At 36.8% G+C, this 12,099-nt stretch overlaps 1 protein-coding gene across 1 annotated transcript in view; it reads right to left on the bottom strand.

Annotated features, from left to right (window-relative positions):
- Positions 1 to 83: 83 nt before the first annotated feature.
- LOC134541121 (dipeptidase 1-like) overlaps positions 84 to 12,099 on the bottom strand; it is a 175,703-nt gene continuing 163,687 nt past the window's right edge. Inside the window, exons 8-11 of the mRNA XM_063384303.1 lie at positions 11,702 to 11,786; positions 7,277 to 7,352; positions 4,986 to 5,124; positions 84 to 1,530 (exon numbers count right to left, since the gene is read on the bottom strand). Coding sequence (XP_063240373.1) covers positions 1,408 to 1,530; positions 4,986 to 5,124; positions 7,277 to 7,352; positions 11,702 to 11,786 — 423 coding nt within the window. The 3' untranslated portion in view covers positions 84 to 1,407. The remainder of the gene's footprint in view (positions 1,531 to 4,985; positions 5,125 to 7,276; positions 7,353 to 11,701; positions 11,787 to 12,099) is intronic.

Raw genomic sequence — 12,099 nt, forward strand, 5'->3', positions numbered from 1 at the left:
TTTTAGTCAATTGTAACATAACCTAATATAACTGCACTCGCCGACAGCATAACGGAACACAGCGTAACGGAACAATGAGCGTAACGGAACAATGTGCGTAACGGGACACTTTTTCGCGCGTGCAGCCGGTATACATCTATTTATTAGACGTTGTCATACCGGCGGTATCTGTAAATAATGTGATTCGCGCATATAGAATAACTTGCAGGGTTTCAAATGAATCCTATTAGCAATAGTCTTGTAATTTATTTGTATTATCAGGGTGAACACACGCATTAACATATGTCTGGAAATTCAAACAGCCCGCCTTCCCCTCTGGAGCCTGGGTTTCAAGAATATTTACCCCCCACCCCCCTTTCCTTTATCGTTTTCCCGCCTATAATCATCAACAATATCGACGGCCCCTATTGCATCACAGTGTTTCCTATTTTATAGCGAGTTGCATTTCACATTTCGTATAGCCTAATTACAGATATTTTTCCCTTTTAAAACTATATTGACGTTCTATAACCCGGGGCAAGATTGCCAATTCGGCAACCTCTGATGTAAAATAATACATTCCTTCGAAAATGTAAAATTTTGAGTGTTCAGATATATTAAAAAAAATATATTTTTTTCGGCGGAAATGTTTTTCTATAAAATCTGGAAATTTTGATTCAATTTTTGCAAAATGTTTTAAGGTCAAGTTAATCCAAGATGGCCACACACACACACACAGGCTTGTATAAGCATGACAATTTAAGGTAATAAACTTGTCGTGTGGTTAAGGGCTCCGTCTACCCAGGCACACACATACGGTGCGCAGAGCTTCAGGAAAAACAACGTGATTTCAAAACTACTCGAGATATCCTAGTGGGGGTCTGCTTACGAAAAGCATTTAAGAGTTCGCTGAGGGCCAGAAAATACTTTTGATTTCGGATTAAGTTTTTAAACTGTAGTTTTAGAAGAGTTAAAAATGGCTAAAACGCGTGTTTTCAGAGTAATTTTTTAGGCGTAAAACAACCGGTACAGATTCTTGAAAGCAGTCAAGGGACTTGCATTACACCTTTATCTTCATTTCTCCGCCATGTAATGTTACGGACACCGCTCATGTGCACGACGAGAAGACTGCGCGCCAGTCCAGAGGAGACACCGCGCTAGAAGCACCAGCGAGCGTCGCGTTTATCATCCCGCCTCACTAGCACAGACAACACCCCTGATAGGACAGGTCGTGATAAGGAGAAGGGGGATACCCTCGCAGCACACTAGATGTGACGCACTTTCCGTCCGGACGCTGAAAGGACGTTCTACTTGCGCGAAAGGGCATCTTTTTATTCCCCCCCCCCACTTTTCTTTCTTTATATCTTCCCCCGGTCACCGGACTCGAGTCCAAAATGAAAAAAAGAAAAGAAAAAAAGACGCAGTCCCTCAACAGATCATGTTCCCGCTGGAGCTGTCCACGTCAAAGACGCACTTGGACCCGTCTTGCACGGGGTCCTTCAGGTAGTCCTCCGAGGGCGCTACCCCGGCGTGCTTCATCTGGTCGCGAACCTGGGGACGTAAATAAATATTATACACATACACATACATAACCACATACATATGCACATGCACATACATATGCACATAAACATACACTTATACATACACATTTACATACACATTTACATACACATATACATACACATATCCATACACATATACACACACCTATACACACAAATCCTTACACATATCCATACACATATATATACACATATCTATACTCATATCCATACACATATACATAAACATATCCATACACATATACATACACATATCCATACACATATCCATAAACATATCCATACACATATACATACACATATACATACACATATACATACACATATCCATACACATATACATACATACATATATACACATAAACATACACATATACATACACTTATACATACACTTATACATACACATATATATTAACTAGAGAGTGTTCCCGTGTGATTAATCGCACATTTAAATTTTTTTCTTCATCACATCGTGTAAATAAAGTTATCATCAATCGTGAAATAATTAATTATTGTGAGCTATAATAAACAAATTTTTATTTTGTATTTGGTACACTGTTAAAAAAATACTTTTCACCTTAAATATACGAATAACGCTGGTTTACAAAACTATCCGGGGAGGGAATCTTTGTAAATTTACGATACTGAGTTAGCTTGTTTTGGACATGAAACAACGATTATAATATCATTATATTAACAAAAAAATTAAAAATTTAAAAATTATTGTTGAGCGTCCAGAAAAAAAAATTGGTTGTCTGTAAAGTCGGTTTACGGACGATAGTTTAACGTGACAACGTCATAACAAAACATTGATGAAATGATTGCATACTTTTATGAATAAAATTTGTATCATTTTTATTTTAATAATAAAAGAATAAATACTTGAAATTATACTAGTAATCAGATTTTTAAAATGCAAGAATAATTAACCTTTATTGCCGAAATTGTTGTTGTAATAAGCAATGAAAACCACATGAACTTTTCACTTCACTTTATAAACAGTCGAGTGGATGAGAGATAGATGCGGCGCAATGGGGCACAGCGTAACGGGACAATGTTCGTAACGGGACACTTTTTCGTGCGTGCAGCCGACGTTCATAGATTTATTAGACGTTGTCACGTCAAAAAAATCATATATTTTTCTTCCACAGTTACGTTCGCCCTGTTTTCGACGAAGCACTCAGCTCGAAGTTGGAATGCAGGCGTAGTTCCCACGGAGATCCTGCTATCTGAAATTACGAGGGACACCTCGGCAAATTAACTGCAATTTATGTACTCAGTGGTATTGGTGGAAGTATTGGATGTTGGTGTGAATGGGTGCTAAACTCATATTTGTTGCAAATGGTTTTGACAAAAAAAAAATTGTGATTTTATTGCCATATCTCCGGCTCCCGTCAACGTAATGAGATAAAATATATACCATTTTTTTTAAAAAAAAAAACGAAGCATAAGCTTTAAAAACGCAAAAATTTTCATCAAAACTGGTCTAGTAGATTTTGCGCGATACTCGAAAAAACTGACAGACAACTATTCAATACATAGAAATGCAATAAAAAAGCAATAATTCAGTAATAAACTATTTTGAAGTTAATAATAAAAAAATATATAATGATAGCTAATTTATATGGATTAACTGCGTGGTTTTTTGTTAAAAAGGGATACCTAAATACATTTGAGTTCTTATTGTAATAATATGATTTTTTTGTTTGGTTATTAATTACTTTCGTGTCTCAGACAATTTTTGTTTCAAGTATTGAACTTTAAACGTGTTTAAAGGTAAATAAAAAAAACATAATACGGAAGCATCTAAACAAATGAACAAATTAAAAAAAAATTCTAAAGTAAAGACAAAATGACTTTCAGACATTTTTTTAGGTTATAAATTCATCCGTCCGTTGAAAGGTTTTGACGGACGGAAGGATGGAATTTTTCAGGCTATCTGATTGGCTGCATGTCTATGGATAGTTAAACAATCATAGAACAGTATATTTTATTTAAATGGCAAAACAACCAACCCAATGGCGGTGACCTTTACTCTGGGAAACAGGATCCAAAATGGCGGAGCACGAGAGAACAGGAAGTATGCGTGAGTGTGCGCAGAAATTAAATATCTGCAGATACACGTTTACGTTACAGAAACCGTTTAATGTTTTTTTTCATGGCGAGCGACTCGCGAAACCGGTTATGCAAAACCGAAACCGAGTATGGTCCGGAGGTTTCTGACCCCGGCTCTCTGGACTTAAGGGGGATTATGCCCCGTCATCTTTCATTTCCCCCCCCCCCATCTTTTTTGATATAATTCTAATTTTGAACTATCTATTCAAATTATTTGAAATGTCACGGCATAATTAAGATCTCTCGACCTTGTTGTGAATGGAACATAAATGTTTATGAGAAATTACAGATTTTTGTAAATTTGTACATTAACATGAAAATAACTGCATATCTACAAAAAAGTGTTAGTAGTAATACTGGGTTCAAATCCTTTGTGTTTTCCCAGTACCTTCAATAGTTAAAAGTAATTTGTAAACAGGTCCCTGAATAGCTATCTAGAATTAACTGTGCACATTAATACACACGGTAAAAAAAAAATACATTTGGTTGAATATATGGCAATCTTTTCCATGGTTTAAAAAAAATGCTTGAATGAAACGTCAGTTAAAATATAAAATCATGCGCCAATTTTCGTAAGAAACACTCAGTATTATCTTGAAAGACTTATTTCATACATACAAAAATAACCATATCCATGTGTAGTACAAAGCAACAATATTTTTCTTGTAGTAACCGGATGTCCATAAAAGAATGTCTCAGTTTCAATAGTATCTACATTATAACCATTATTCAACTATTTACAACAAATCATATATCAAATTTAACTAACCTAGTTTCTTTTAAAAATGTTCAATATGTACACATTTAGTTATACATCACACATTAAAACATAAAGTCCAATTCTTCTCCTATTTAAGTTAAAAAGTCCGGAGTAATGGAAGCAAAAGCCTCTTCAAATATGTCTCAATTCTGGCAAATCATTAGGTAGCGTCAGAACGTTTACACGATCTTTTATAAAGTCAAAAAATCTCATATAGTGCCTTCAGGTGACATGTAGGCCAACATACGAGAGCTCTGTCGTCTCGACCATTAAGACCAATCCAAGGACAGAAAATATGACGGTCAACCACTCTCGTACAAAGAAATTCCAATAGGGAAGAGATTATCTAAAACTTTTTCGAGTAACACGTTAATTGTGACCTATAAAAAACAATCTACAACTCTTAAATATGATACTATTAAATTTTATAACTAGGACGTTCATTTATGGTCACACTGTATAAGAAACTATTACTTGGCACCTGGTTTCCAAAGGAATATTTCGTAAAATAACAGAATTTTTTTTTTTCCTGTGGTGCATCTATTAATAAGGTGCTGCCATACCCGCTCCACGGCGCCGAAAACCCGTAGCAGGTTGAGACCGGCAACCTTCTTGAGGTCCTTCAGCGTCCAGCGACTGCTCTTCAGGAGCTCTGCGAACAGCTCCGGGTACATGGAGACGTCCTCCAGGCCCTGGGGAGTCCTGCGGGAAAGGATAAGGAAGGACACCTTCTTGAGGTCCTTTAGCGTCCTTCGACCACTCACGAAAAAAAAATCTACAATGTGAAGCACATGGCGAATTCATACAATCGGAATTGCAAGAACGACGATTAGAAGATTGATCAGCTTGTGACGAGTCCAAAAAAGGTGCCATTCATCGGTGCCGAATGGGTCAAACTCTTCACTAAAAGTTTTGTTTTTGTAAATGAATCAAAAATGTTCATGTAAATTTACAGTTAATGCTAAAAATTTCACATTTACATGAAAACAACGTTATCACTACAAAATAGTAATAATAATACTGAGTTCGGATTATTACCCGAGCATGTATGATCTGTGCTGTCCCAGCACCTCCGTGTCACAAATAAATTTCCAGTATTAACTGCGCAAAATAATAATCTCTGTAAAAAATAAAGTCAAACCTTGAAAATATGAATTATCTTTTCCACTATTTTAAACAAGTTATGCTTGAATAAAACTTCAATTAAAATATAAAATTATGCACCAATTTTCCTTAGAGATTCTCAGTATTGTCTCGAAAAAATATTTCATATAGCTTTGCAGAAATGACCATAGCCGATTGTTGTACAAATTTAAAATGTTTTTTTTTTTTTTTTTTTTTTTTTTGTAGTTTTACAAATATATTTATATTTTTTAACTGGTTATAAAGTACAGAAATATATACATTTTCTGGGTGGCGATGTTTTCTTGTTATCGTGTACCCACGCCTTTATACGGAAGTTGTCGGTCCTAGCCCCAACACATAATTAGTTGCCCAAATTACCAAGACAGGCTAATTTTGGGAAATTAGTATTATTATGCTAAAACAGACGAGTCTGCCACAGACTGCGACTTAATTTGATTTAGCGTGTCTGCTCCGTTCGTTCTTGGGAATAAAGTTCGCGGGAGTTGAAAGTTTTAATTACTGGCCGGAGTTTGCAATTTCCAAACCAGTTAAACCCCCTCCACACTTTCTGTCCGCCTTTTGCAACAAAACAGCTGTTGGGGGAGCGGAATTCGGAGGACACCCCGTGGCTTGAGGCAGAACATAATTGAATTAAAACCCCAAGGGGGAAAATCCACGAAAAGATGTTGCGCGCCGCTATTTTCAGGGCAGGCGATTAATGGGGTGGTTTCCTAAATCATTTAGTTTCTTTATTTAGTGTTTTCCTCGTAATTAAAATATAATTTCTCATAAAGGGTTCTAACGATTCAATAAGTGTTTAATAAACGTTTTATAAAATATTTTTAAGCCCAATTAATATTAAAATACCAGCACAAACGTAACCGTGTGATATACAATTTTTTTAAACCAAACCAATTGTACGTAGCTTTTTTATCGTGAAATATTTAATAATCGATGTAGCTGCTACGGCAGCGATTTCTAGTGTCGGGTGCGGAAACTGAACGTGATTTGCGCTGAGAAATGTAGCTGGAAAAAATAATTTGCACCTATATATCACGCTCGGCATTATTTTAAAGAATTATACGTTAATTTTCCTTGTCCGAGGCCCGAGTTTAGTATCATAAGTGTGTTTGCAACACGAGAACACGTGAATTCGGTCCTTACAAAGTTTAGATATTACACATCACCCCCCGTTTTTTTTTAGAATATCGCAAAAAAATTGGTTGTCTGTAAAGTCGGTTTACGGACGATAGTTTAACGTGACAAAGTCATAACAAAACATTGATGAAATGATTGCATACTTTATGAATAAAGTTGAATCATTTTTATTTTTATAATAAAATAATAAATAGTTGAAATTATACTAGTAATAAGATTTTTAAAATGCAAGAATAATTATCATTTATTGCCGAAATTGTTGTTGTAATAAGCAATGAAAACCACATTAACTTTTCACTTCACTTTATAAACAGTCGAGTGGAAGAGAGATAGATGCGCCGCAAGCGTACAATGAGCGTAACGGGACACAGCGTAACAGAACAATGTGCGTAACGGGACACTTTTTCGTGCGTGCAGCCGGCGTTCATCGATTTATTAGACGTTGTCACGTCAAAAATTGTCTTTTAAAACAAGGTATTCCAATACAAGACTTAGTTCTAAGTCCAAGCCAAGTAGCTACACTCGTGTCACAAGGGCTAGCTAATAAATGCACCAGGAACGTTTTTTTTACCTGTTGATTCCATCGAAGTCTCCACCAACGCCGATGTGGTCCACACCAATCAGGTTCCTGATGTAGTTTATGTGCTCTGCAATAAAAAACAACATACAATGGAGATAGCAATTAATTTTCCACAGAGTTAAGAATTTCAAGAGACCGCATGCAGGGGCGTATTTTAACACCACCATCACCCTACTGAAACACCCAAAAAATTCCTGAAACTATGCATAAACAATTCAATTAAAATAAATTATCAAAAATTGTGTCGGGCGCTACCGACTAAATAAGAAAGCTAACTGAGAAAAAACGAAACTTCACGAAAACCTCATGTTAGTATAGCCCTGACTTCTGCCCAACCTCATGTTGGTATAGCCCCGACTTCTGCCCAACCTCATGTTAGTATAGCCCCGACTTCTGCCCAACCTCATGTTAGGTTAGCACTGACTTCTGCTCAACCTCATGTTAGTTTAGCCCCGACTTCTGCCCAACCTCATTTTAGTATAGCCCCGACTTCTGCTCAAACTCATGTTAGTATAGCCCCGACTTCTGCCCAACAGAATTTTTTTTTATCACGCTATCTTTTACAACCCTAAGCCAATAATAATAATATAGCTGTAGTGAAAACGAATTAGGTTCAATTGATTCATAAAAACATTAAAAAAATAATTAAATATTCCAAAACGCTTTCTCTTACTGCCTGAAACGTTTTACAATCATTGCCTAAGTGGGTGTTGTGATAATTCAATTAGTTAACCAGTAGTTTACAATTTCAACAAGTGGTTAGGTTAGGCTAAATACTAAAAATATTGAAATATTGTGAGAATGATCAATTAACTTAAGTTAGCAACATTTTAAATACTTAAAAATATATTGGACGGTTGGTTACGTTAACCTCCTTAAAAATACTGCAAAATTATTTAAACGATTTGCTAGTTATTACCAATATAAAATGCAGCTTATTTAACCTAACTAACCGTCCTTACAATTTCATATTATTTTTAATGTAGCTAAACAAACGTTCACTTAATTTAAAAGTATCTATACCTATATCATGTAGGTAACCTAACCTAATCAACCGTTCACACAATTTAAAAATATTTTAATTATCGCTTAATTAACCCCAACAAACCATCCAGCCTATCTTAAAGTATTTTCAATGTAGGTAATTTAGCCTAGTATTCTCACCATTTTACACAATTTAATATAATTAACCTACAATAACAGTTCTTAAAAATGGCCAATAACTGATCAACTACTTGAATTATCACAAAGCTCTCTTAGATAATGATTGGGAATCATGTAAGGAACTAAAAAAAAAAAAAATCACTATGATTTCTACAGAAAAGTGGCTATCTTTAAAAAATAAACTTGTGAAGAGATCGACAGGTATTTGTGTGGAACAGTCCCGAGTTTATTTAAACTTCAAATAATGAATTAGCTAGTTTTGAAACCTCCTTAATTTGATTCAAGGACTTTTTTTTTGTTTTCCTTTTTTTAAACTGATTCGGGATTGGACTATAAAATGTATGATTTATATCTCACTTCCAATGAAGCTTTGAGCATTTGTTGGCCCTCTGCTTAAACAAAGGCCGCATACCGACAGCTAAGATGTTATACATGAGGGGAAAAAGGAAAAAAAAATGCCAGTAATGGGGACTGTCAACAGAAGTGAATACTTAAAACTTTGTTTTTAAATGTGTAATATGACATCATTTCTACGTCAAATGTACGTAAGAAAATGATTTTGGTTTTATATCAGTACGGTGTCAGCATGGTATCATTTATCCTTACATCATTTTTTAGTCACAACAGATGTCAGTGGTATGTAAAAATTACGTAAAAATTCATTACCTAGCTATGACTTACCAGTGGTGTCAGACCTAGGTCATGTATTCACGCGGTCAAATTAACTTCACTTACTGCTACTACAGCATGTCGGTGATGCGAACTCACAAGATTTTACCCATCCAAAAAAAGAGTCCAACACGCCACATGATACAGTCGAGTATATACAATGTATTAGTGTATATATGCGTATACGTGTACACAGGCCGCTGCGATTCGCCAGTCTGGCGCAACACGTCACTAGCATGTCGGTGACGCGAACCCCATAAGTTTTGCCCGTACCAAAAACATCGCTCAACGCGGCTGAAGAAGTTTTCACTTCAAAAAATATTCTAGCCGGGGAAAATCTATCGCGTCTGCCGAGTCTATGTCGCTCGGGCGCGCCATTACGACCACATCATTGACACCATAACATTTTTGAAGTGAAACTTCTAATGCGACTTCCAACAAGGTTGCGTTAAACGTTCAACGCTCCTGGGGGGGGGGGTAAATAGAAAGAGACAGAGCGAGAGTGAATGCGTGGCACTCGAACGCATGCGCGAGCGTTAGCAACGAGTAGCGTCCAATATTCCAACGCAAGAGGGAGAGAGAAAGAAAGATACACAAAGGTAGAAAGTAGGAGAGAGAAAGAGAGTGAGTCGGTAGATCCCAAGCACATGCGCGTGGTATTCTTGCTATTGCAGCGAAGTAAACAGTGTGAGCGTCGTGAAAACCAAAGGGGGAACTACCATTGATGCAGTTCTTGCAAGAAATATTGAAAAAAATAGAACTCAAACATTTCGTATCTTACTTTAGTTATCATAATCCCATTGTAAATGTTATAGATTTGGAAATTTCTCCACTCCAAAATGATAATTAAAAGATGCGATCAATTGTGAATTGTAAGCAATGTTAATAAAGTTTGTCTTAAAGAAACAATATGATTTCACTAAAAATCAATTTCTACCCCTTCCTATTTTCATTTCCACATTACGAAGTTTCACTTCTTCCGCGCGGAGGGACTCCACGCACTATTTTTTTGCTGGTCTCCAGCGGGACGCCAACGACCAAAGTTTGAGAATTAATAAAACTTAATAATAATATTGCTATTCAGGAAATGCAATATTGAGATATATGAATAAAGGATGCTGTAAATGTTAGTATTTCAATAACCTGAAGGCGAGGATTTTTGACGTCTAATGTTACAAAGAGACATTATCACGGGTGAGGAAGTTGGCAATCGTATGAAAAATTAGATTAGGAGCGAGCGTCTATCAATATTTCCGGGAAATTTGAGGGGGAGAGGCAATTGCAAATCTCGCAACCTCTTGAGAAATGTTTCCCGATCCGCCAGTTGTGGACACTCCAGCAAAACATGGTTAATGTCGCCTAATAACGCTATGCAGCCACAATAGGGGAGTCTCCAAAATCAGTAGTTTGTGAAGATGCGCGGGAGACGCATTATGGTTGGGACGCAATCCTAAATGAGGTTACATAATGTACGTCGATCGAATGATTGGAATCCTCTCGATAGTTTAGCCGTTTATATCGGGATGCTGAGTGAAGTACAAGTGGATGGATGCGCCATACTGTAGTGTTTCCAACTTGAGTCCCACGTTCCCCGGTGCATGTTGTATAAAAGTGGATATAGTCCCTAATGATGAAATTCTGCGTGTGTTTTTTCTTTCATTAAAAATTTAAGGGGGGGGGGGCTGGATATATACCCAAATATTTATAATATCTGCTTCCGTGCAGCTCTTTAATCACGTGTAAGCAAACATGTCCCTACTTAGAAGAGATACTTATCTACTTGTGGGTTAGGACTTTGAAAAAATTTCTGGTTACTGTGACGACTATGTAGTAGTAAGTAATTAAATTTGATGGAAGAAAAAGTTATTAAGTATTATTACTATAACCATCGCATCCGCAACGCTGAGACACTGTTGTATATAGTTTTCGTTTTTTTTTATATGTATAGTGTCCGGTTTTTGTATATCTTGGCCAATTTATCCGCCATTTCATTGCCCGCTATGCCGATGTGGCCTGGAATCCATATAAAGTGCAGGGCCGCAACTAGGGGGGAGCAAGCGGGGCATACGCCCCGGGCGCAAAGCTGTGGGGGCGCCGAAATCGCTTGCATTGTAATTCCTACTACAACTCTGGTAACTGGTAAAAAGTTTTTTAACTTGCATGCCAGGAATGTCTAATCTGATTTACAATATAACGTCTCAACATATATTTAATGAACAAGTCTAGTGATTATACGGACTACTTTATGGACATAGTGGGTTCATGCATGGAAGTTACAGTAGCACAGAAACTGTTACATGTAGGTATGGAAGATGCTTAAATAGCACCATTTTTCCGTGGGAGGGCCCCCGGATCCCCCGCTTTATTGGTGTGGTATGTGCAAAAAAAGAGGGGGGGGGGGGGGGGGTCGCCGCATGAATTCATTCATGCCCCGGGTGCCAGAGACTCCAGTTGCGGCCCTGATAAAGTGAATATGAAATCCACCACTTTCTTCTTGAAAACAGACGGAGCGAATCTCCCATATCACGGGCTCCCAGGGGTCAGAAAGCGAGGATAGAGCTTGAAGGAATGTCGTTGCTGTACCGGCGACGTCGGCAACGGTGGCTGTAGGACCGCATTTCACGAAGAAATTGTAGAACGTCACCATCACTAGGCCCCCGTTCGCTGCCTGGAACATTAAAAAAAAATAAAAATTTGGTTGTCTGTAAAGTCGGTTTATGGACGATAGTTTAACGTGACAACTTCATAACAAAACATTGATGAAATTATTGCATACTTTTATGAATAAAATTGAATGATTTTTTTATTTTAATAATAAAAGAAAAATTCTTGAAATTATACTAGTAATCAGATTTTTAAAATGCAAGAATAATTAACCTTTATTGCCGAAATTGTTGTTGTGATAAGCAATGAAAACCACATTAACTTTTCACTTCACTTTATAAACAGTCGAGTGGAAGAGAGATAGATATATTTGGGGC

Source organism: Bacillus rossius, chromosome 18 (genome assembly GCF_032445375.1).
Source record: "Bacillus rossius redtenbacheri isolate Brsri chromosome 18, Brsri_v3, whole genome shotgun sequence".
In the NCBI taxonomy this organism is placed as follows: Eukaryota; Metazoa; Arthropoda; class Insecta; order Phasmatodea; family Bacillidae; genus Bacillus; species Bacillus rossius.